The 25,839-nt window shown below is 62.1% G+C and overlaps 1 protein-coding gene across 10 annotated transcripts in view; it reads right to left on the bottom strand.

Annotated features, from left to right (window-relative positions):
* NFIC (nuclear factor I C) overlaps nt 1-25,839 on the bottom strand; it is a 153,145-nt gene that overhangs the window by 92,378 nt on the left and 34,928 nt on the right. For all 10 annotated transcript variants that reach the window (XM_030540747.1, XM_030540740.1, XM_030540741.1 and 7 more), the window contains one exon: nt 11,202-11,733. In XM_030540747.1, coding sequence (XP_030396607.1) covers nt 11,202-11,733 — 532 coding nt within the window. The remainder of the gene's footprint in view (nt 1-11,201; nt 11,734-25,839) is intronic.

The raw sequence follows: 25,839 nt of genomic DNA, 5'->3' as shown, positions 1-25,839 counted from the left end.
CCCAGGCAAAGGTGTCAACTCCCCCCACCCCCCTCCTGGCTCAGGTACCGTCCCTCACCTAAAGTCACCCCCTGCTCTCCCCTCCCCCATGCAGACAGTCCCAGTAAAACTAGATGAATTTCCCAGGTCAATCCACCCCCCTCCCTACTGCATCACAGGGGGAAAAGGAGAAAGCAGGCAGCTCCCAGCACTCAGTCCTGACCCACAGCCCCTGCTAGCCCAGCCCTGGGCTCCCCCACAGCTCTGCCGGTGCCCCTCACCCCCAACCTGCAGCCCCCTCCTAGCCCAGCCCTGGGCTCCCCCACAGCTCTGCCGGTGCCCCTCACTCCCAACCTGCAGCCCCCAGCACCCCAGCCCCGGATCCCACACACCCTTGCTGATTGATGGCAGTGATTGCTCCTTGGACAAACTGTTCCCAGGACTAATCCCGCATGGCCTGTGCTCTCCCGAGCCTGGCACCAGCAAGGGGGGGTTCTGCCTCCCTGGGCAGCTCTGCCCAGCACCCCGAAGCTCCAGCGCCTCAGCAGGGAGCCCGTGAGAAGCCCTGGGGGGTCCCGGCTGAGCTCCCTCAAGCATGGCGCTGACCAGCCTGTTAGCAGCTGGGGTCCAGCCTTTCCAACCACCCTCAGAGGCAGCGCATCACGGGGCTCCCCCACCCCCTTGGCACGTCCCCTACCCCCCTAGGCACCGGCCCTTGGCCGCCTGGCCCCGCGCTCTCACCCTGTATGACAGGGCTGTCACAGAGTCCCCGGGCGATGCTCTGGAACTGCTCCCCACCAAGCCAGGCAGGACCTTGGGGAGCCTCCTCTCCCTTGGAGCAGACTGTCTGCAGGGCAAGAAGCTCACACGTCTTCACCTCCTGGGTCTCTCCTTGGAGCATTCAGCATCCTCTGCCCCTCTGTGCGCTTCCCACAGCGAGCCCGCCCAGGTGGGGTCCTGGGGAAGCCACAGGGTCCTGCACCCCCACTTTGCAGTCAGACGTGACTCTCAGCCAGCCAGTAACACAGAGGTTTATTCGATGACAGGAACAGGGTCTAAAACAGAGCTTGTAGGTACAGCGAACTGGACCCCTCGGCCGGGTCCATTCTGGGGGGCAGTGAGCCAGACCCCCCCCGTCTACACTTCATTCCTCATCCCCAGCCAGTTCCAGACTAACCCCCCCCCCCAACCCCTCCTCTCTGCTCAGCCCCTTTCCCGGGCCAGGAGGTCACCTGATCCCTTTGTCTCCAACACCTTCAGCTGGCACCTTTGCAGGGGAGGGGCCCAGGCCATCAGTTGTTAGGAGACAGAGTGTCAGGCATTTAGGGGCACTGGCCCTTTGCTCTGCCAGATACTTAAGAACTGCCATGGGGACACTGAGGCACCAACACAGTATTCAGAGAAAACATTAAGAACTTTCCCAGTTCATCAGAAGGGCGCAGTCAGATCACCCCACACTAGGGGCTGAGCCAGCGCCCCCAGGGCACAGCGGGCTGGGGAACATGGGTGGGGCTGTGCCCTGGGGGATCCTCTGCGACCCCAGTCTGGGGGCACCCAGGGTCTTCCCCTGGGGTAACTGCAGCTGTCCAGAGGCAGGGAGCCCTGCCCGCGGTACGTTATCCGAGCCAGGGCAGTTCCCACGCTGGGGAGGAGGTGTCTGGGGGCATTTCGGACTCACTGGGGGCTCCCCACTCGCCAACACCTCGCTGGGCGAGCCGGGGGCCCAGGGCTTCGTGCCAGGAAAGGAGGGCGACTCCGCAGGTTGTGCCTGGGCGCTGGGGCCAGGGGACGCTGTAGCTGTGCCCAGCCTGGCTGGCGTCCGGCCTGCTCCCCGCCGCGGCCCAGCCAGGCCTTTAAAGCTCTGGCCAAGGCTCTTGCCTCTCTCCTTGGCCTCAAGCAAACAGCCCCCGTGAGGGGTGGGGCGGAGGAGTGCTAGGGCTGGGTGCCGCTGGGGGGCTGCCCCACACAATAAGGGCCTGTCTTCACCTGGCGAACGTTCCCCCACCCCCAGTAACAGGGGACAGAAACGGACCCTCCCATCCCCCTCCCCACCTCGGCGGCTGTAAAACAAAGGGGGAGGTGGCATCTCAGCCTCTGCTGCCAGCTCCACCTGCAGGGGCAGGGGCAGGGGCAGGATGGCTTAGAGCAGGGAGCCCGGATGCCTGGGTTCTCTCCCCAGCTCTGGGAGGGCAGTGGGGTCTAGTGGTCAGGGCAGGGAGCCATGGGGCAAAGGACCAAAAGGTCCCTCTATGGTTCTGCCATCGACTCTCTGTAACCTCAGACAAGTCACCTCATTAACGTGGTGAAGCCTGGATCCAAACTTTCCTGAGGCCCCAGGGGCGCCTGGAGATGGGGCCTGGGTTGAGTCTATCCGTGCCTTGATTTCCCCTTCTGTAAAATGGGGACAATCCTGCCCGCTGGGGGCTTCCTCAAGGACTGGTCACTGCTCCCAGACCCTCGAAGGCCAGCGCTATGGCCGTGGCAGGGAGGGGATGAGGCCAGGCTGGGGGCTCAAGACAACAAAGTGTGATGGGCACACAGGGGTCCCTGGTGGGAGGGCCCAGAGGAGCTGTGTGGGGAACACAGTGGGGGGGAGTAGGTCTGAATTGGGGCACTGGGACCTTCCCACAGCCCTGGAGCCATGCTGGGCACCGCAGGGCACGGAGAGGGGCAGTGGGGAACTGATCCCCAATTCAGCCTCCTCGTGGATCCCTAAAGGTGGAGTGAGCCCCCCGGGATCCTCCCCAGACTCTGGAAAAGGATGGAGCCAGATCAGCCCCCTCCCATAAGGCAGAGCCACTGCCGGGAGAGGGGCTGGGAGAGAGATGGGGACTGGGGGGCTGGGGAGGGGCTGGGGGGGCAAAGGATCCCGGGGTGGGTGGAAGGGGTGGAGAAGGTGCAGGCCCAGCGCTGGGCTCAGTCCATTATCGGTGCAGCGGGGGGAAGGGGGGAGCCACAGGCTGCTCCCAGCTGATAACGGGGACCAGGGAGGCGCCAGGTTAGCGAGCCCTCACCCGGCCTTAACCCTTTCGCTGCCACAGGAGCTGGGGTGGGGGCGAAATGTCCAGCCTCTGCACGGCTTAGCCACGGGCTCAATTCTCCCCCAAGGAGAGGGAGGCCGGGGGGCTGGGGCCTGGACTCCCATTCTCTCCCCATCGGTCGCTCTCTGGGGGTGCCACATTTCGGGGGGGCTGCCTGTGGGCAGTGATGGGATCAGCCTGGGTCACCTGGCCTGGGGGGCGGGTGGGAGCGAAAGGGGACTGCGAGGAAGTGCAAGTGAGACAGAGACAGGCTAGGGGCTAGGCCTGAGCAAGAGCCCAGGGGGGTGAGTCCATCTCTGCCATGCTGGGAGCACGGGGGGGGGGGGTGTGAGGGGCTGGCTATGGGGCAGAGGGAGGCATGTTAGTGGCTGGCTATGGGGCGGAGGGGGGTGTGTGAGGGGCTGGCTATGGGGCAGAGGGGAGGGGGCATGTGAGGGGCTGGCTGTGGGATAGAGGGGAGGGGGCATGTGAGTGGCTGGCTATGGGGCGGAGTGGGGCGTGTGAACGGCTGACTATGGGGCAGAGCGGAGGGGGCGTGTGAACGGCTGACTATGGGGCAGAGGGGAGGGGTCATGTGAGCAGCTGGCTATGGGGCAGAGGGGAGGGGTCGTGTGAGAAGCTGGCTATGGGGCAGAGGGAAAGGGCCATGTAAGGGGCTGGCTATGGGGCAGACGGGAAGGGCTGTGTGAAGGGCTGGCTATGGGGCAGAGGGGAGGGGCCGACTCCACAGAACCGAAGCAGCTGAGAGCTGGCAGTGCCGGCAGGCGGGGGGGCCGGGCAGGCAAGTGGCGCATGATGGCTGGGCCGTCCCCCCACACAGACCCAGGAAGACCAGGCGAATGGGCAGGGGAAGGAGTTCAGAGCCCATCCTGACTGGGCTGAGCTGTGGAACTCACCACTGCAGGAGGCTCATCCAGACATGTTGCATTACAGGAAATTCAATGAGTCCCAGAGATGCGGCCAGAGATAATACGCCCCTGGGCCGGCCAATGCTCCTGACCCCAAGCTTCTCCCTCCCTGGACTCCTCCCATAGCTGTGCCCATAACTCAGGGTTCACAGCATCAGCTAGAAGGCTCTCGCCCCTCACCCCCTCCAAAGTACAGACCAGCTGCATCACACGTTGAGATGGTTGGGAGTCATCTTTTACTGAGGCAGCATGGTCTAGTGGCTAGAGCCCTGGCCTGGGGCTCAGGAGACAGGGGTTCTATCCCTGGCGTGGCCTGCTGGGTGACCTGGGGAAAGTCACTTCTCCTCCCTGTGCCTTGATTTCCCCATCTGTGCAATGGGGACAAAGACTATGACCTGTTTGTAAAGTGCTTTAAGGTCTACAAAGGAGAAGGCCCAGGTGCCCTGAGGCGGGGGCTGCTGCTGGCAGGCAGGAGCTGGGCTCAGGATGTGGCTCTACGTGTGGAGGTGGCAGCCTGGCCTGGACAGAGCAGTGGCCCGTGGAACAGGAGTCTAGGTGAGCTGGGAGAGTGGCACAAGGTGGGACACCGGCCTGGTGGAACAGGCTGATACAGCAGTGAAAGGCCAAGCAGCACCGCGTCACCTGCTTGCCCTCCACAGAGGCTCCAAGGGCCACTTTTGTTCCCCATGCTGGAGCCCTGGGAAGACACAGGGGGACAATCCTGCTCTGGGCTTGGGGAGGGGGCGGACTGCAGCGGAGAACTCGGGCCCCCCCCCAGAACGGGGTTTCTTTCTCTCTCTGCAGGGGCTGCCCTGGAAGAAGGGGCCGCTGCCCAGGAACACAGATGTCTGCGGGGCTGTATCTTAGGAAGCCCCTGGTCAAATGGCCCCAAATCCACATCACTGACCCCAGCCAGCGCCCCCAGGAGGACTTTGTGGAGCCGTAAAGAGAACGCTGGCCTCAGCCTTAGGGCCCCCTCCCCCCCGCACTTTGGACGAGGCTCTTAACAGGTCCATGCCTCACTTTCCCCACCTGTCTCGTGGAGGAGGGGCAATGACACGCCTCCACCTCTGAGCGGGTCCTGAGGCTCCGCTCGCCACATCCTGGTGACACAGTGCTCTGAGGTCCAGTGGGGAACCGCGGCTGACAAGGGCCCAGAGATCAGCTGCTGTCCCAGTTTGCTCAGCCCGGCTCCCTGGCAGGGGTTATATCCCTGCCCTTGACAGATCTAACAAGCTGATAAATAATTTCCATACCCAGCACCCAGGAGCCCCTTTCTCCTCATACCGGCACTGCTGGCTCAGTGAGGCCAGAGGAACCTGGCTCCCCAGGGAGACAAAGGGGGGATCGGTCCCAATCCTGCATGCACAGACACACACACTTAACTTTACACAGGTGAGTAGTCCAGGGGCTAGGCCTGCTGACCAGAGTCCAGGCTGGGCCCCAAGACCCCTAGGCTCTATTCCTGGCTCTGCCACCGACCTGCTGGGGTCCATTGGCAAGTCACTTCCTGTCTCAGCTTCCCATCTGTGACGAAGTGAGACTGTTCTTAATGTTTCCTCTGAATACTATGTGGGTGCCTCAGTTTCCCCTACGCGTTTCTTAAGTCTCCAGTGAGCATAAATGGCCAACACTCTGTCTCCAGGCAACAAATGGCCAGGGCCCTTCCCCCCCTGCAAGGGGATGGCTAAAGGTGAACAAAGAGGTCAGGTGACCTTCTGGCCTGGGAAAGGGGCTGAGCAGAGAGGAGGGGCTGGGAGGGGGTTTCAGTTGGGAGCTGGCTGGGGACGAGGAGTGAGGGCAGACGGGGGGGTCTGGCTCACTGCCCCCCAGAATGGACCCGGCCGAGGGGTCTGGTTCTCTGTACCTACAAGCTCTGTTTTAGACCCTGTTCCCGTCATCGAATAAACCTCTGTGTCACTGGCTGGCTGAGAGTCACGTCTGACTGCGAAGTGGGGGTGCAGGACCCTCTGGCTTCCCCAGGACCCCGCTGGGCGGACTCGCTGGGGGAAGCGCAGAAGGGGCAGAGGATGCTGAATGCTCCAAGGTCAGACCCAGGAGGTGAAGCCGTGTGAGCTTCTTGCCCTGCAGACAGTCTGCTCCAAGGGAGAGGAGGCTCCCCAAAGTCCTGTCTGGATTTGTGGGGAGCAGCTCCAGAGCATCGCCCGGGGACTCCGTGACAGGCACCCTCCCACTGGTCTAGCATAACAGCTTGTCTACACCTGAAAGCTAATTCGGATGAAGGTAGGGTGTGAATTTACAGCAATAACTATTCCGGGATAATAATGGCTACACGGAAATGTTCCCTAGGGGCTAGGCTGGTTCATTTCCCCCTGCAGGATCAAGGCCAGAAAGCCCAATTTCAGATCTCAACTGCAGTGGTGTAAATCTGGAGTGACTCCATGTAAGGCAGCAGAGTGACTCTGGATTCACACCTGGTGGCGTCAGTGAGATCCAGGGGTTTCCATCACAACCATCAAACCCTTCCTTGTTTCTCTTTGATCGCAGAACACCTCAGCCCGGTCTCCCCCCTCCGCCCCCCCCCCAACCCGCCGATCACACACGGGCCGGCTCCGTTCTGCCTTAAGTGGGGACGCGGCGCCACCTTAAGAGGCGGCCGGGGCCAGTGACAGCTCCGGAGCCTTATCAGCTGAGCGCCGCCAGCCAGCCGGGCGGGTCACGTGACTCCGGCTGCCTGGGGACCCAGACGTCTGGGGTCAAGGTCGGAGGCAGTGGGGGAGGTGCCCCCCAGCTCGGAGCAGCCCCCCCATCTCCTCGGGGGGGGGCAGGGTCTCCCAGATGGGTCCCCCACCCTGCCTGGGCCCCTGGGTGCTACCGCAGCACCCATGGGAGAGCAGAGCCGCCCCGCAGGCTGCTCAGTCCTGCCCCGGGGGCACCGCCCTGGCCAGGCCACGCGGCTGGGGCAGCTCAGTGTGCAGGAGGCTGGGCACTGGCAGGCCCGAATACAGCCTGCCTGGACCCCTGGGTGCTACCGCAGCACCCATGGGAGAGCAGAGCCGCCCCGGGGGCTGCTCAGGTCCTGCCCCGGGGGCACCGCCCTGGCCAGGCCATGCGGCTGGGGCAACTCGGTGTGCAGGAGGCTGGGCGCTGGCAGGCCCGAATACAGCCTGCCTGGACCCCTGGGTGCTACCGCAGCACCCATGGGAGAGCAGAGCCACCCCAGGGGCTGCTCAGTCCTACCCCGGGGGCACCGTCCTGGCCAGGCCACTCGGCTGGGGCAGCTCGGTGTGCAGGAGGCTGGGCGCTGGCAGGCCCAGCTCCCGCCTGCCTGGGGTGACTCCAGATTGACACCAGGGTCACGGAGGGCAGATCCGAGCCAAGGTCCCCCCCAGCACCTCAGGGTCCCTGCAAACACAGGGACCCCCCCTTTATTAGACATTCTGGTCTGGCTCCTTCCCCACCCGTTTCCCTCACGCTCCCAGCTCCTCGGTGCTGTGGGAGCCGCGGAGGGAGGCGGCGCTGAGCACAATGCTGGTGCCCATCTCTCCCCAGGCCTGGGCTGGCTTGTACCAGGTCCCAGGGGCCTCCCCAACGCCCCTGCCCCAGGGCACACTTCAGAGCTGAGCCTTCCCTGGCCTGCCCTGCTACGGCTCTAGGGAGGAGGGTGAAGTCAGAGGTTTCCTCTTTCTGCTCCGGAGAGGGGCTCTTTGGAGCTCCCCGGGGTGCCCCCTGCACTGCAGCAGGGTTTGTGCTGGGGAGGCAGAGATGCATGGGAGGGAGGGAGATTTGCACCCCACATTTGTTGTATTGGGGTGGCGCAGTCCCATCCCTTCCAGCTGCTCTCTCTGCATTCCCCACAGGCTCCCCAAGCACCTCTCCATACTCCACCTCCGGAGCACAGCACCCCCCTGGTATGCCGAATCCACCCCCAGCCCCGGCAGAGAGAAGCAGCCATGCTCGATACCAGTCACCGCGGTGCCTGGCGGTGCCCTCCAGAGGCAGGGTGTGAGATTCGACTGGCTGCCCCAGCCGAGCCCAGCGTGTGAATATGACGACACAGGCTGACTTCACACCCCGCTCTGGGCTGCTGCAGAGTAGGCGGCTGACCCCTTCCAGGAGAGACCCGGTGGGGAGCCAGAGAGAACCACAAGGCCTGTCTGTGTCCAGCAGCCTCCACAGCGAATCCACCAAAGATTAATCTCAGCCCAGTGGGGGCTCCCACCAGCCCCTGGGACTCCTACCCAGGAGAAAAGCAGAATCCAGTCGGCACAGACACCTGGCCCCAGAGCCTGGCAGCCCCCCAGTATTCAGGCACGCGATGGGGAGCAGCAACAGGGTTTGCCCTGCTCCCAGGACGGCGCCCCGACCCCTCGCCATCCCCACGACCTGCCATCCCCAGCCAGCTGGCTTGGCTGCAGGAGCACCAGCCTGGCGGGGGAGGGGAAAGCACCTAACAACTCAAACATCTCCGATTTCCCCAGCGTACGGTCTGCTCCTCGCATGATTTATGGCCTTGTCAGGTCCCCTTTGATGGAACGGCAGCCACTGAAATGCCCAGTTGGGTCTGTATCTGCCCTTGGGCCTGGGCAGGCGGCTGAGAGTGGGGGCTGGGGGCAGGAGCTCTCCCATCTGCGGTTCGCTGGGGAGGGGCGATTCGGGGCGAGGCCTGCCCGAGCCCAGCAGAGTTCTCGGGTGGAGGTGATCCCTGCAGCAAAGTCCTCTCCTGCCTGGCTTGTTCCAAATGAGCTCCCTGGGGCATGGCCTGGCCCCTCTAGTCCCGAGCCTGTGGCATCCGCCTAGAGTGAAAGCAGCTTGGCCTGGGAACGGAAGGGCCAGGGTCTCTGCCTCAGGCAGAAACCAGTATCTACCAATCCACTGCAAGGACCAATCCCAGGCTGAGGCACTGAACTTCTCTGGGTGCAGCCAGGTCCCGAGTCCTGTGTTTTGCTGCACCCACATTCCCACTGCAGTGTCAGCCCCATTTTCCGGGCTCTGGTCCCACGCTCCCACCCCCAGTGCCACCCAGACCCTCCCTCCCATCTGTCTGGGATTGTGCTGGGCTCTGAGTGGGATCCCAGACAGGGGTCAGATGCTCCCAGGGCTGGGGCTAAATCTCCTTCTGCAGCGCGTGTGCATTAAGGTCTTGGAATCAAGCAGTGGCCTTGACTGCAGCAAACCTCCCCAGATCCCAGCCACACAGCAGCCGGAGGGGAAACTCTACTTTCCTTTTGCCGATACAGTCCCTTGCTCTGTCCCCGTCCGTGCCGGGCAGGGCGGGTCACGCTCCGGGCTCTGGGATCAGCACATGGCCTGAGCGGGTGCTGAGGGTGGGGAGAGGGCTCTAGCGGGACCCCAGAGATGAAGGGAGAATGCACAAGCAATGGGCACAATCCGGAGGCGGAATCACAGAGAGCCAGCCAGCGAGACCAAGGCCCCAAATGTCCTGTGCTGGACAGGGTCTGTCAGAGAGCCGGGGTACCAGCGAGGGATAGCAACAGACCTGAACTCCTGCTTCACACACCAGCTAAACCTTCTCTGACACACATGTGGCTAAGGCTCTAGAGTAGGACACCCAGCTCTGACACGAACCTGCAGTGACACCTCGGGCAAGTCACGTCCCTGTGCTGTGCCTCAGTTTCCCCTCCCGTGTTTTGTCTATTTAGACTGGGAGCTCTTAAGGGCAGAGCCATCCCGTAGGTCCAGCTCCTCAAAGGTCTTTCCATTGGAATCAATGGAAGTGAGGTGCCCAAATACTCGGGAGGACCCGGGGCTTAGTCGTAGTAAGCCTAGGGGTGCTACCGTCAGAAATACCAACAGTATCCTCCCGACCCCAGCACAGCCACAGGCCACTGCTGCATGGCCAGGGACCAGGGAGAAACCCAGCCTTGGATCCTAGGTGCTAAAGCCGAGGAAAAAACCCACGCAGCCCCTCGCTGTCAGGGAAAGCAGGCGGGCGCTGCAGCCCCGTCCCCTCCCTCGGGAGCTGGTTCTGCAGCCTCAGCAGAGCTCTCACAGCCAGAACCAGCCCCGCCCGTCGCTCGCAGTCCAGAGCCGCTTCTACCCCAGACTCATTCCGGGGGATTTATCACCACGGGCCCCTGGCTGAGCTTTGGGGGATCCTGGCCACAGCAGTCAATGGGGATTATTGCACCCTATGGTTTTAGGCCGGTATTTTCTCGGCACTCGGCGCCTCTGCAAATCAGGGGAGCTGGAAATCCAGGGGCCCTGACTCAGCAGCCAGCCCTGAAACCGTGGCATGAACTGTGACATGGAGCCCTCGACTTCGGAGCTCCCTGCAGCGTCTCTGGGGCAGAACAGAGGCTGATATTCCTGCAGAGCTTCCTATGGGGGCATCACCTCCCAGTTCTAACCAGTGCCTCTGTGCATGGAGCCAGCCTTGCCCGTGACAGCACGCTGTCTCCTCATCCCTAGCTCTGTCTCCGCTCTCACTGCCCAGGCGGTGCTGGGCTGACTTTCCCCTGGCATTTCACCTGCTGGCCCACATTCCCAGCCATGCTCACAGGCCCAGTCCCTCTGGCTGCCCCCACGCCGCTCAGCACCTGCCCTTCTGGGCATTCATTGCAGCCCTGCCGAGGCCGGGATCCCTGCCCCCGGGCACCCAGGCAGCACCCCCGCCCCCTGAGATGCACTGGGTAGAGGCTGCCCCTGCGTTGCCAGGCCGCCTACCCCACCCTTCAATGCACCCCACAGTCACATGGCCCCTCGAGAGAACAAATCCCGCAGAGGGGGGCTACCCTTGCTGTTGGCTGGGGAGCACCCAGAGATGGCGCGACGGTGAGTGGGTGCCTAGATCCCGCAGGGAGGAACATGCTGTATTCCGACTGCACACAACTGCCCTGTCCCCGCCCCACCACTGACATGCAGTCACCTCTGGCAACTCACCAAGGACAAAACCACCCGACAGCCAGGATCCACTCCAGACGGGCAGGAGATGGCACACTCAGGCTGGCATTTACAGAAACGGGATCAGAGTCCAGGCTTACATTTTGGGAGAGCCCAGGAAAAGGAGCAGGGTTGGGGGCATTTGGTGGGAGTGGGGAGGGGCTGAGATCCTGGCAGCTGGCAGGGAGTTGGGTGGCTGGGGCACTCACTGGTCCCTGAGGCAGAGAATTTGGGGCAAGTTGGTTCCCAGGTTTATCTTTGCGGGTCAAAGTCCCCCAAACAGGGAAGGCCCGGGCCTGGACTCCTGCCCGCTGGGGAGGGACTCTGGCCACAGCCCCGTGCCCTCCTGCAATGCCAGGCAGCAGTGCAATGCAAACCTGGCTCTGGGGGAGCTGCGGGTGGCACCTACCTCTCTCGCGGACGAAGTAGGCCAGGTAGAGGTCGAGCTCCTTGACGGAGACGCTGATGTGGTGGGGCTGGACGCACAGGATGGGGTTGGTGCACTGGGCGGCCTTGACCAGCCGCTCCCCATCCGTGCTCTCCAGCGGGATACCCTTGAAGAGGATCACCATGACCAGGTCCAAGCGCCACACCTTGTCGGCCTGGCGCAGGCAGTCGATGCGCCGCATCTTGCCCTTCTGGTCGGGGTTAGAGAGGACGCAGCATGAGGGCTTCTTGCCTGTGATGGAGAGCACAAAGTCCTCCCGGAACTCGGGCCGGATGTCCTTGCGTAGCTTGGCCAGCAGCCGGGACGCCCACTTCTGCTTGACTTCAGGCTTCTCGTTCAGCAGCTCGTCCTTCACCGCCCTCTCCTCGTCCTTCGTCATCCTCTTCTCGTGCTTCTTGAAGTACTTGCGCTTGCGGGCCTGCAGGTTGAACCAGGTGTAGGCGAAGGCCCGGACGTGGGGGAGCAGCGCCTCGATGAACGGGTGGAACTCATCCTGCAGGAGCAAGCAGACAGATCGGGCCATCAGGACAGACAGGCGGGACCATGGGGGGCACCGTGCACAGGGGGATTCTGTAGGGCCCGTGGGAACACAGCCTAGTATTGGGGGAGGAGCTGGGCATCAGGACTCCTGGGTTCCCTTCCCAGGTATGGAAAAGGAGGAGGAATCTAGCGGTTAGAGCTTGGGGACCAAGAGACAGGACTCCTGAGTTCTCTGACAGAACTGGGAATAGAACCCAGGAGTCCTAGTCTGCCTTCCTACTACTCTAACCACTGGTCTTGTGGGACTTAGGACTGCTGGATACAGGGGGAGCAGTGTCCAGTGCTTAGAGCAGAGCAAGCAGGCTGGGAACCAGGACTCCTGGGTTCTGTTTCCAGCTTTGGGAGGAGAGTCAGGGGTCTGGAGTCCTGAGCTCTCCTCCCAGTGTGTGTGCGTCCTAGCAGGGCCAGGCTAGTCCCTGGGGGGCGTGAAGAGGTGGGGGTGGGGGTGGAACTGGCGTCTTGGGGATCCCACCTGGGAAATTTTGCTGCAGCTGTTTGATAAAGTGAATTACTGCACGTTCATCATCCTCTCTGTTTAATAGACACAAATGGGTGATCCCGGCCAGGCTCGGCCTGGCAGCGAGGGCATTGCCAGGGGGTCGGGGCATGTCCCCCAGCGTGATGGGGTTGCCTGCTATGAGCTCAGACCCTTTGCTGCCCAGCCGGGAGCTCCTCTTCCCCCCTTTGGGCCTGCTCCTGCCATGGGCCTGGGGGACCCTCTGTCTTCTTTGGAGTCACCCTGTAGCTTACACCAGATTTAGGCCTGGGGGGGTGGGGGTGAGGAAAGTCTAAATCCCCCACACACACACACCACAGCCAGCACAGCAGGAACCTGCGTTGCCAGGCGCTGTGGCGAGCGGGGCTGGGGTTGGATCACCAGCGGCCAGCGACTAGAGGCTCCAATTCCAGGTGTAATGGAGCTAATAGAGGGGGAGGTGCTGCCTAATGTGCTGTAGCCACAGTAACGAACCCCCTCCCCTCCCCTCCCCTCTCAGCCCGGTGGCCCAGCACCCCAGGCTCAGCTTGCCCCACGGCCGTGCCAGGCGTATGCCAGCCTCTGATGAAACCTGTGCCCAGTGCCAGGCGAGGAGGAGCTGGCAGACTGGATTCTTGAGCCCAAGGTGAATCAGATTCTGTGATTGGAGGCACCCAGGCTGGGTCTCTGTGCCCACCTGCAGTGCCTGGGCATGACTGTGAGCCCATGTGCCAGCCTGCCAGGGAACATGTGCCAGCCCCTGCACAGGGCTCCAGGCCCAGTGTCCCCTTTCCCAGACCAGCGGCCGTGTGACCAGCAGGCCCATCCAGGGAACGCCCCAGATTCACCCCACTTCTGCCCCAGCCCCCGCTCCAGCGAGTGAGTCACGCTCTGATGGTCTTTTTCCACTTGGCTAGTGTTTCCCAGAGAGTCCGTCCAAGAACGAAACCAAGGAAAGCACGTCCCCTCCATCCCCAATTTCCCCGTTCCGTGGCTCGGGGGGAAGTGCCAGAAGGTGGTTACTAGGTGCTAGGACTCTTCCGCCGGAGCGGGAAAAGGAGCACTGGAGCAGGACCACCTGCCATTAAAAAACACCCAAGCCAGGTTCCCAGCCGCCTTTGTGTGTGCGCGAAGGAAGGAAAAATCCACCCTCCCCTCCCTGATTTAGAACTGAGCTGAAACCCAAGAGGCAGCGGGTTCTTCATGCCAGACCTCCCGGACGTTATGGGCGCGTTCACTGCTTTGAATCTGGCTCCGATTAAGGCTAATTGGGATTGCATCAGGAAAAGCCCCGCGCGCCAAGCCCGCTCTGCGCTGGCAGCACTTCGGAAATGTTTTCCTTGCGTCGCTCTGCAGAGCAGAATCTCCGCTCAGCACGATCGCATGGCAGGAGGGTGCTAACCACAACTGGAGCTGCTCCTTCTCACTCACTCGGGGGTGAGATCCTTCCCTCGCCGGCCCGGCGTAAAGCGGGGGGCGGCTCGACGGCGAGCGGCAGAGTTACGGCGGCATAAGAGAAGGCCAGGATTTGGCCCTGCAGCTTTTAAGAAAACACAAGAACTGTGAGAAGCAGCAGTTTTGCCCAAGAATTTGGAAAGCCGGTGAAAAATTATTTTTCTTTGGACTGTGGTTCTGCTCTGAAAAATGAGTGTTTGTAAAAATCAGCCCTTTCCTCCCGTCACCCTCCGCCTCCCGGGGGTGTCCTGGGCTGGGTGACTAACGCAGCTTTACTGGCTTTGGATTCCTGCCCAGCTACCCCAGCAAAGGGAGAAAGGGCTGGAGTCCGCTCCTCCTGGGGCGTCATCCGCAGATCCTGCTGCCCACGGCCATGGCCACAAGAAGCGGGTGTCCCAAGCAGGGGTGCTGGCTAGAAACCATGTATTCAATGTTTGTTATAACTACCTGCCAGCAGATCGAGGGAAGTGATTTTCCCCCTCTATTTGGCACTGGTGAGGCCACACCTGGAGCATTGTGTCCAGTTTTGGGCCCCCCACTACAGAAGGGATGTGGACAAATTGGAGAGAGTCCAGCAGAGGGCAACAAAAATGATCAGGGGGCTGGAGCACATGACTTACGAGAAGAGGCTGAGGGAACTGGGATTGTTTAGTCTGCAGAAGAGAAGAGTGAGGGGGGATTTGATGGCAGCTTCAACCACGTGAAGGGGGTTCCAAAGAGGATGAAGCTCGGCTGTTCTCCCTTGTGGCAGATGACAGAACAAGGAGCAATGGTGTCAAGTTGCAGTGGGGGAGGTTTAGGCTGGACATTAGGAAACACTATTTCACTGGGAGGGTGGTTAAGCACTGGAAAGGGTTCCCTAGGGAGGTGGTGGAATCTCCTTCCTTAGAGGTTTTTAAGGTCAGGCTAGACAAAGCCCTGGCTGGGATGATTTAGTTGGGGTTTGGTCCTGCTTTGAGCAGGGGGTTGGACTAGATACCTCCTGAGGTCCCTTCCAACCCTGATATTCTCTGATTCGGGGCGGGGGGAGCGCAGCAGACCCCCAGCACCCCTGGTTCCAGCCCCAGTCGTTCCAAGCACAGAATTGGAAGGCTACAGGGGGTCCCCCAGGGCAGGAAGGAACCAGCAGACCCCTCTGACCAGCGATGACTGGTGAAGGGGGAAGCCCAGCTGTGCTCTCAGATCCCTGGCTGACTGTGCCTGGGGTGGGCAATGAAAAAAACACAAATAGAAATCGAACAGGGAGCCAGGGCAGCAAGACCAAAAAAGCGTCTTTCTAACTGCAAGCCAAGTGCCTCAGTGCCAGAGCCACCGAGACGATGGACAAGGAGCCATTCGGCCCATCCCCGCCCAGGGTTGTGTTGGGTGCAGGGCGGGAGCCAGCGCTCTGCTCGGCACGGGCAGCACAGGCCCAGGGGCAGGACTAGGTTCCCATCAGCAGTGCGAGCCCAGGCTGCATCTTGCTGTGCACAGAGCTGGGGGCTGGGGGTTCACTGGCTGGGGAGTGTGGCTGGAGAGACGGGGAATCTGGGACCCCAGTGGGGATAGTCCAGGGCTGCACGCGGAGAGAGCCTGTCTGAGCTGGAGCAGATCCTGCTGTCCCCAGGCCAAGTGACCTGCCCTAAGCGACCCCACGGCATGATCAGCTAGTCCCAGACCAGGGACCCCCCACCATGGCTCACCCTGGCACTGACCCAGCTGTGCCCACAGCCAGGGACCCCCCACCGTGGCTCATCCTGGCACTGACCCAGCTGTGCCCACAGCCAGGGACCCCCCACCGTGGCTCACCCTGGCACTGACCCAGCTGTGCCCACAGCCAGGGACCCCAGATCCTGGCTCACCCTGGCACTGACCCAGCTGTCCCCAGTCCCAGAGAGCCCATCCCTCACACCCCTGCTGCAGATTCACAGTTTCACTTTCAACCTCCCTTCGCCCCGTCAAGCCCCAGTGGCTCAGGGCATCCCAGGACAGCGGTGCCTAGTGGCAACAACCTGATGCCCCAACCGTGCCCCATTGCCAGAGCTAGGTGGCGACTGACCAGACCGGCTGCCAGCTCAGGACGGAGAGTGAAGCTCACGGTACCACCCGTGGTGGCTCTCCGTGTGCGGCCCATCCAACTTGGGGTGGGCAGCAGAAGGCGGCAGGAGAGTGGGAGCCCGAGGCCAAGCCCTGGGGGTGCTAGGGAAGCTGGGCCCAAGACTCTGGACAGCTGCTCCCGTCCGTCTGTCCGTGGCACCCTGCGGGAGTGTAGCTGCAAAAGAGGAGGGAGGCCCGGATCCCCGCAGGCCCCCAGCACCGCCAGGCTGCCGGATCAATTGGCAGCAGCCGCTAATCCCCGGCAGCCGGGCTGCGGCTCCCATCAGGGAAGAAGGTCAAGGCAAAGCAAGACAGGAGCCGAAAAAAGCAGCCACCAGTTCCAAAAACAACCCTTGGCCCGGGCTGGCTGGTGTCTCAAACCACTGCCGTGACCCCGGCCGGCCTGGGTTGATCCCTTCTCCACCCAGGGCTCCTGGCGGGGTGTCCCAGCACCAGGCTGCTCGCTCCTCAAGGAATGCCCCCTCCCAACGATACACGCACACGCCAGTCTGCGCCAGGGCCACCCGGGGGGGGGGGAGTGGGGCAATTTGCCCCAGGTCCTGCAGGGCCCCCCACAAGAATTCTATAGTATTGCAACTCTTTTTTTATGGAAGGGACCCCAAAATTGCTTTGCCCCAGGCCCCCTGAATCCTCTGGGCAACCCTGGTTTGCCCCTAGCCTGCCGCAGGGTGCCGGGCGCATCCTGCACCAGGCACTCGCAGCTCCGAGGCAGGGAGGGAAAACGAGCCAGAACCCAGTGGACAGGGAAAGTGGAGGGGACTCGAGCTGCCAAGGGGAGCTCTGACCGGTATCTGCAGGGCCCCTCTCGAAGCACGGGCACCTCCTCTCACACCCACCATGGGCACCTTCCCTTACACACCCACCATGGGGACCTCCTTACACACCCACCATCGGCACCTCTTCTTACACGCCCTCCATGGGCACCTCTCCGCACACACCCACCATGGGCACCTCTTCTTACACACCCACCATGGGCACCTCCTTACACACCCACCATGGGCACCTCTCCTCACATACTCACCATGGGCACCTCTCCTCACACACCCACCATGGGCACCTCCCCTTACACACCCTCCATGGGCACCTCTCTGCACACACCCACCATGGGCACCTCCTTACACACCCACCATCGGCACCTCTTCTTACACGCCCTCCATGGGCACCTCTCTGCACACACCCACCATGGGCACCTCTTCTTACACGCCCACCATGGGCACCTCCTTACACACTCACCATGGGCACCTCTCCTCACATACTCACCATGGGCACCTCTCCTCACACACCCACCATGGGCACCTCTTCTTACACGCCCACCATGGGCACCTCCTTACACATCCACCATGGGCACCTCTCCTCACATACCAACAATGGGCACCTCTCCTCACACACCCTCCATGGGCACCACTCCTTACACACCCACTGCAGGCATCCCCTCCTCTCACACACAGCATGGGCACCTTTCCTTACACACCCACAATGGGCACCTCTCCATATGCACCCACTGCGGGCCCTTCTCCTCACACACTCAGAGGCATCCCTGCTCACACGCAGGGCACCTCTGTTTGCAGCTGCGTTTCTCTACGCCGGGCTCGGCGGGCCGAGTTTTTCCCTCTGACCGTCCAGCCTGGCAGAGGGTTGACTGTTGCTAGGCCCCTTGCCCTAGCGGTGGTGGTGGTGGTGGGTGAGTGTCTAATGAAGACCCAGGAGGCTGGAGGACATGGGCCTGCCATGCTCCTCCGAGATGGACATTGGGGGGCACTGGCAAGAGGGGCTGAGCTCACCATGTGTCCCGTCCCAGCCCCCGTGCTGCCAGGCTCTCTTCATAACTGTATCCCCCTCAGCAAGGCTGTGACCCCCGCCCCGGCACTCTGGCGAGAGCCTGGACCTGGTACCCAGGGCTCAGTGGCACAGCCCTGCAGCCCTGCCCACGACTCCATGGCCCGTTTGAGCCTTCAGGGCCCTGAGAAGGGGCCAGTTAGGGAGGTGGGCTTTGTGGGACCCCTGCGCAGGAGGGAGCTGGACTGAAGCCCAGCGGGCTCATTTCACAGCCAGGCCACCACACCCTGCTCCCTGGGGACAGCATCCAGGTACCGCGACCCACTCTGCCCCAGAGGCCCCAGGGCCGGTTCCCAACCCCCTTGGGCAGCAGTGCCCCTCTGCAGCGCCAGGCACAGGGGCTAACATAGGCACTGCGCTGCCCATCAGCTGACCCCAGGCCAACCCAGGCGGGCGAAGGAGCTGCCCCATTGCCCCCAGAGCACAGGGGTCCCCAGCCTTGCCCCAGACCTGGCCTGGCAGGGCTGGGAGGAGGTGGAGACAGCAGCCCCCTCTGGCCTGGCAGCAGGGGCAGCCGAGGGGAAGGGGGAAGCTGTCTAGGCCATGCCCTGCTTGCTGGGCTGCCCCTCACCTGGCTCTCCAGTGCCCACCCTTGAGGGCTGAAGGAGCAGCAGAGATGGGATCCAGGGGGGACCCCCCTCCACTTTCCTCAGCAATGGCAGGTCGCTGTGACGAGGCCGGGGGGAGGGAGGGGATGCCCTGGGGAAAAGCAGTGGGGGAGGAACCATTGGGCAATGCAGACAGGGGCAGGGCAAGCTCTTTCCAAGCTCTGCCGGTGCCCCTCACTCCCGACCCAGAGCCCCCTGCTAGCCCAGCCCTGGGCTTCCCCCACAGCTCTGCCAGTGCCCCTCACTCCCAACCCACAGCCCCCTGCTAGCCCAGCCCTGGGCTACCTCCACAGCTCTGCCAGTGCCCCTCACTCCCGACCCAGAGCCCCCTGCTAGCCCAGCCCTGGGCTTCCCCCACAGCTCAGCCAGTGCCCCTCACTCCTGACCCACAGCCCCCTGCTAGCCCAGCCCTGGGCTTCACCCACAGCTCAGCCAGTGCCCCTCACTCCCAACCCACAGCCCCCTGCTAGCCCAGCCCTGGGCTTCCCCCACAGCTCTGCCAGTGCCCCTCACTCCCAACCCACAGCCCCCTGCTAGCCCAGCCCTGGGCTTCCCCCACAGCTCAGCCAGTGCCCCTCACTCCTGACCCACAGCCCCCTGCTAGCCCAGCCCTGGGCTTCACCCACAGCTCAGCCAGTGCCCCTCACTCCCAACCCACAGCCCCCTGCTAGCCCAGCCCTGGGCTTCCTCCACAGCTCTGCCAGTGCCCCTCACTCCCAACCCACAGCCCCCTGCTAGCCCAGCCCTGGGCTTCCCCCACAGCTCAGCCAGTGCCCCTCACTCCCAACCCACAGCCCCCTGCTAGCCCAGCCCTGGGCTTCCCCCACAGCTCTGCCAGTGCCCCTCACTCCCAACCCACAGCCCCCTGCTAGCCCAGCCCTGGGCTTCCCCCACAGCTCAGCCGGTGCCCCTCACTCCCGACTCACAGTCCCCTGCTAGCCCAGCCCTGGGCTTCCCCAACAGCTCAGCCGGTGCCCCTCACTCCTGACCCACAGCCCCCTGCTAGCCCAGCCCTGGGCTTCCCCCACAGCTCTGCCAGTGCCCCTCACTCCCAACCCACAGCCCCCTGCTAGCCCAGCCCTGGGCTTCCTCCACAGCTCTGCCAGTGCCCCTCACTCCCAACCCACAACCCCCTGCTAGCCCAGCCCTGGGCTTCCTCCACAGCTCTGCCAGTGCCCCTCACTCCTGACCCACAGCCCACTGCTAGCCCAGCCCTGGGGTCCCTCCACAGCTCAGCCGGTGCCCCTCACTCCCGACTCACAGCCCCGCTATCCCAGCTCTGTGCTCCCGCCTGCCCCAACGCTGTCAATATATCTCGACTCTGAAGATCTGATACAAGCCCCCTGTGTGGCCCCTCCTGCTCTGACACACAAAGATTTTCTTTTTTCACTATGAACAAACTCCTTCTGGGGATCTGGCCAAGCCCCAGCAAAATCCCAAACGGGGTGTCAACACTGCAGAGGTGACGGTTCCATCCTGCTCCAGCTCTCTGAGTGCTAGATCTAATACAGCAGTGCCCAGGGGCCCAGTTAGGATCGGGACCCTGTCCACAAACCCACGGGAACACTGGAAGAAACAACCCTGCCTAGAGGAGTTTCCTTCAAACTCCCCCATACCCACATTTCTGGGGCCCTTGTTCTCCCAGAGCGCCCCATTGCTTATTAAGAAGGGTCCCAGCTCCAGTTTCTGCTGCAGTTTCTGTTCATGGGCTGCTGCTGACTCCCTATCCCCTTCCACTGGTGGCTGGTCCAGGGAAGAAGCCCCATGGCCCCAAAAGGCTGATTTTTGCGCCGGGATTAAGCAGGGATCTGCTGGGGCAGCTCCTGAAATCCGATCAGCCACTCGGACAACTTTCCCCCCCCCGCCCCCCGCCAGATTATCTCCACTGCACAAAGATGTCACATATCATTAATCTGCCTTAGTGGCCAGGCCGGACAAGGGACCAATTCATGTGCCGTAAATACAGCTGTTCCAGGGGGATGCGCAAACAGCTGGGCAGGCGCCGTGATTGGCCTGAGCCTATCCACTGGATGGCCTTCTCCTGCGGGGCTGGGCTGCGTGACACCCCAGGGGGTGGTTACAATCCCTAAGCAAACCCCGGCTCCTCGGGCAAGGGAGGGGCAGTGACAGCTTGGTTTGGTGCAATAGCTAGGGAGATAAAAAGTGGAGTTAAGATATTATTTGTATCCCTGTCGTGTTTAGCAGCTCCAGCCATGGCCCGGGTACCCACTGCGCTAGGCACTGTACATTAGCTATTAGGTGTATTACGATAGCACCTGGAGCCCCACCCTGGCCCAGGTCCCCACTGCGCTAGACACTGTACATTAGCTATTAGGTGTATTACGGTAGCGCCTGGAGCCCCACCCTGGCCCAGGTCCCCACTGCACAAGGCACTGTACATTAGCTATTAGGTGTATTACGGTAGCGCCTGGAGCCCCACCCTGGCCCAGGTCCCCACTGCGCGAGGCACTGTACATTAGCTATTAGGTGTATTACGGTAGCGTCTGGAGCCCCACCCTGGCCCAGGTCCCCACTGCGCTAGGCACTGTACATTAGCTATTAGGCGTATTACAGTAGCGCCTGGAGCCCCACCCTGGCCCAGGTCCCCACTGCACTAAACACTGTACAAAGATTGAATAGAAGGACAGTCCCTGCCCCAAAGAGCTCACAGTGTAAATACAGATGGGCAAGAGAGACAGCCACACAGGCATGGTTTAGGCCGTGCATTGCGGGGCTGTGCAGAGGCAGTGCAGAAGAGAACAGAGGGAAAGATGAGCATTGGTAGGGGAGACCGGAGCCCTGGATCTATTCCTGACTCTGCTACTGACCTGCTGGATGAGCCTGGGCACATCCCTGCCCCCCTCCGTGCCTCAGTTTCCCCTCCTATCTTTGCCTGAGCTCTCTAGCTGGACCGTCAGCTCTCTGGAGCAGGCCTGTCTCTCACTGTGTCTGTGCCACGCCCAGCACAGCAGGGCCCCATCTTGTCAAGGCCTCTAGGTCTGAGGGTAGCAGACAGCCCAGCCCAGCCATGCTGCTCTGAGCCAGCGAACACCAAACTCGCCTCCCAGAGCAGCTCCTCCTTTGCTGGCTGTGGCCTGGCCCCGCTGAGCTTGCATTCCCTCCCAGCAGAAGTATAGCTCTGAGCCCAGCCTGCTCCACCAGCTACTGCCTTGTCTCTCTTTAGACCTGAACAATCACAGCAGGAGCTGCAGGTGAGAACACACCAATGCCTGGCCCCAGGAACCCATCCCCCCACCTCCCAGACAGGACTTCACAGCTGGGACCAACTGCTAGCTGGATCCTCCTCAAGAGCAGAGAGAGAACTCAGCACCTCCTGCTCTGAAAGCCCAGCTCCTGAAGCCATGCCACTGGAGCTAAAGGATGATCTCAGGCACCAGACACCAGTATAGGGCATATGGCACACACTGAGCACCTCCGGTTCCATCCAGGAGAGGGCAGCGATGCACAAACACACACACACCCTAGCCAGTTCATTACAGCACCGAACAACTGGGGATGGGAGAATAGGTTGGGCCACCCTGTGCCTCAAACTCAAACCGGCCCGTTCCTGATGTTCAGCAAAAGTTTGGTTAACTTCTCCTCTGTTGTTTTTCATTTGCGCTGCTGGGCTTGGAGACAGCCGTGCTGAAATACCACAGAAAGGCTGTTCTCGTGGCATTTCCGGCCAGGAATCTGGCAGGAGATCCTGTCCTTGGGCCATGTCCAACCCCGTTTTATAGAGCCCACGAGATCTGGGGAAACAGGCCAGCTTGCAGGGTGCTGCTTTTGTAGAAACAGGGCCCGATCCTGCTCCCACTGACACAGCTGCTCTTTGACTTCAGTGGGAGTAGATTTAGTCTTTATTTTTTAACTCTTTTGTGGCCTTTTCCAGCCAGAGATTTCAGAGCCCTGCCCAGGCAGACTTAAGCCGCCACGTTCCTGCTAGGGAGGGAAGCATCAGCCGTGAGTTACAGATGGGGAAACCGAGGCAAAGGGACTCACACAAGGACAGTGAGTCAGTTGCAAAGCCTGGATTAGAACTCAGGCGCGCCTGGCGCCTTGCCCTGTGCTGAGCCCACTAGCCTAGGTTGCCCAAAACAAAGTTCTCTTGATGGTTTGAGGTTCAACCATCCCAAGCGGATGGGGCAGGCACGGGGCTGGTGGTCGGGCAGCTATGGTGCTGCCAACCCTACAAGTTCAAAAATCATGGCTCAGAAACTCACAAGCTTGGCTTAGAAAATCATGCAGTTCAGTTCAATAACCGACGGTGGGTTCTCTTTATTCATAGCCACCCAGGTCAGAAGGGACCCTTGTGAGCAGCCAGTCTGCCCTCTCAGATAACACGGGCTAGAAAACTGCCTTGAAATCACTCCGGTTTGAACTCGAGCAGATCTGTTAGCAAGGCACTGAATCCTGACCATAACATAGCCAGCGATGGAGAGAATCCACCTTTCAATGGCTTCTTTTCTGAGCCATTTGGGGGTTGCATTTTCCAGCTTTTCTCCCCAACCCCAAGGGCCAGACATTTATTTCTTTCAGTTCAGAAACACTGAGATTCTCACCTAAATCCCATGACTCTTGGAGCTAGGGATGCCAAATCTGGGGAGCGCATCCCTCCGGAGTGGGCCCTGGACCCCTGCCCTGGCTCATGCCCCAGCTGTTGGCCCTGGTGCTGGGCTGTTTTGTCTCTGGACTGAGGGAAGGAGATGCGGAGAGACCCCCGGCTACCTGAAGGCAGCCTGGCCCCAGCAAAGACAAGCCAGGGTTTATTTTACTAATGGCTGCTAAGTCCCTTCACCAGCCTGGCAATCACCTCGAAACTACCGCAGTCTCCACGCCTCCACCCCAGGGAGAAGCAGTCCTGAGCAGCACCTGAGGGCCCCCGAGGGTGGGGAGGAGCTGGAATCCACTTGTGTGCTCTGTTCTCTTAGGAGATGACAGCCCTGAGGTCTCGTCCCCTTGGCCCCCCTATAGGTCTGACCCCCTTATGCCAACTTCAGGCCAGATTAGCACACTGGGTGCTGCCGAGCTCATCTCAAATCTGAGCCCTTCCCTGGGGGCTGAGCTGGCCCTGATCCTGGGCACAGAGCGCTTGGATACCTTGCCCACAACGTCCACAGCGTTAGATCAGCCGAAGGAGGCTAGGTCCATCCCTGGCTATTAGCCAAGCTGGCCAGGAGCACACCGCCACACTCGGGTGTCCCCGAACCTCTGACTGCCAGGCCAGGGGCTGGACGGCAGGGGATGGATCACTGGGTAATTGCCCTGTTCTGTTCACTCCCTCCAAAGCACCTGGCCCTGGCCACTGGCCGAAGGCAGGATACTGGGCTAGATGGACCATTATCTGACCCGTGCTTATGTCCCCCTCAACCATAGGTGCTCTAGGCCAGCCGCCCCATTCCCTGCATGACTCAGAGCTTTCACCTAGCCTTAGCCGTGTGAATCTCCTGGCACCGTCTGGCCCAGGCTCCAGCCTCAGCAAGGCGGGCGCTGGAGACAGCAGTCAAGTCCCACGAGGGCCAGCACTGAAGAGAAACAGACAATAATCTGGCCTGTATTAAATCACTGGCTTAGCAGCCAAGGGCTTTCTCCAGTACAGCAACGTTCAGCTCTGGATTTCCAGAGTTCAGAGCCGGAAGTTAGTTCAGGCCTGTTATACAGCAGGGTGACAGAGGCAGGCCGTGCGGCCTGCTAGTTAGAGCACAGGGCCGGGAACCCGGAGGCCTGCGGTAATTCTCAGCCTGGACACAGCCTCAGTGTGAGACTTGGGACGAGACGCAGGGCCGGCTCTAGGTGTTTTGCCGCCCTAAGCAAAAAAGAAGTTAGCTGCCCCCCCCGACATCCCTGGGCTCTCACCCCCCACCAGCACCCCCTGCCGCCCAGCCCCGGGCTCTCTCTCCCCCATCCCACGCCCCCCGGCGCTCCAGCCTCGAGCTCTCTCTCCCCCATCCCACGCCCCCAGGCGCCCCAGCCCCGAGCTCTCTCTCCCCCATCCCGCACCCCCCGCCGCCCCAGCCCTGGGCTGTCTCTCCCCCATCCCGCGCCCCCCGCCGCCCCAGCCCTGGGCTGTCTCTCCCCCACCCCGTGCCCCCTGCCGCCCCAGCCCTGGGCTCTCTCTCCCCCACCCCGTGCCCCCTGCCGCCCCAGCCCTGGGCTCTCTCTCCCCCACCTCGTGCCCCCTGCCGCCCCAGCCCTGGGCTCTCTCTCCCCCATCCCGCGTCCCCTGCCACCCCAGCCCTGGGCTGTCTCTCCCCCATCCCGCGTCCCCTGCCACCCCAGCCCTGGGCTGTCTCTCCCCCACCCAGTGCCCCCTGCCGCCCCAGCCCTGGGCTCTCTCTCCCCCATCCCGCGTCCCCTGCCACCCCAGCCCTGGGCTGTCTCTCCCCCACCCGCGCCCCCTGCCACCCCAGCCCTGGGCTCTCTCTCCCCCATCCCGCGTCCCCTGCCGCCCCAGCCCTGGGCTCTCTCTCCCCATCCCGCGTCCCCTGCCACCCCAGCCCTGGGCTGTCTCTCCCCCATCCCGCGTCCCCTGCCGCCCCAGCCCTGGGCTCTCTCTCCCCCATCCCGCGTCCCCTGCCACCCCAGCCCTGGGCTCTCCCCCACCAGTGCTGACTCCGCCCGTTCTCCCCCCTTGCCTCCAGCTGGCCCAGCGCTGGCAGGGTCAGGGTAAGCAGCAGGGCTCCCCGGCCACGCCTCAGCCCAAGGTTCCTCCAGCCAGGGCTCCCGCCTCTAGGACCGTCTGGGATCTGGGAGGGCAGAACCAGGGGACCGCCGCGGCAGGGGGCTGAGGAGCTGGGGGACCACCCCAGCAGGGGGCTGAGGAGCCCCAGAGGGACCGGAGCCCCGGAGAGCGGGACGTGGGTCCCACACAGCAGCACCCCGCACTCTATGGCCCCACTGCTGCTGCTGCTGCTTCTGGCCGCCCTGCCGCAGTCCCTGGGCAGCTTGGGCCACTTCTCCCAGCCCTGGCTGCGGCGCTGTGGAGCAGCCACCCTGCAGCACCTGCTGGAGGCTCCATGCGCTCTGTGGGGCAGCCCCCAGCCCACTCAGATCCTGCCCAGCCCAGCCACAAGGTGCAGCGCTGCTCCCCTGCGGTGCGAACAGCAGCAGCCCCAGGGTGCCCCCACGCAGATGGCTGCAGCTGCCAGGGCCCTAGGCTTTTGCCACTGGAAGTAAAAAAAAAAAATGTCCAGAATGTCACCCTTGAAAATGTGCCACCCCTAGCACGTGCTTGGTTTGCTGGTGCCTAGAGCCAGCCCTGGCGAGATGCATCCCTTCGCACTCTCCCCGGCGTGTAAGATGCTTCCCCCACCCCAGCTTTAGAAAGCGCTTGGAGATCTCAGGAGATCATCATTCACACAATCTGCTTCCCGCGCTGGGTCAGATCCCAGGGCTTCTGGTCACACGCGATCCTGAGAAAGGTTCAAACCTGCTACAAAGCCAGGCACAAACCCTTGTAAAGTAGGAATGTTACAGCCCCTGGAACAAAGCACTTAGCCCCCGAAATCCACAGGAGCTTGCCAGGCTCTGCCACTGCGACCTATTTGAATCCATTTTACCATAATTGATTACGGGGGAGGAAATCGAT

Source organism: Gopherus evgoodei, chromosome 22 (genome assembly GCF_007399415.2).
Source record: "Gopherus evgoodei ecotype Sinaloan lineage chromosome 22, rGopEvg1_v1.p, whole genome shotgun sequence".
In the NCBI taxonomy this organism is placed as follows: Eukaryota; Metazoa; Chordata; order Testudines; family Testudinidae; genus Gopherus; species Gopherus evgoodei.
Note: the sequence above shows the minus strand (reverse complement) of the source record. Positions and strands in the feature narration are given on the sequence as shown.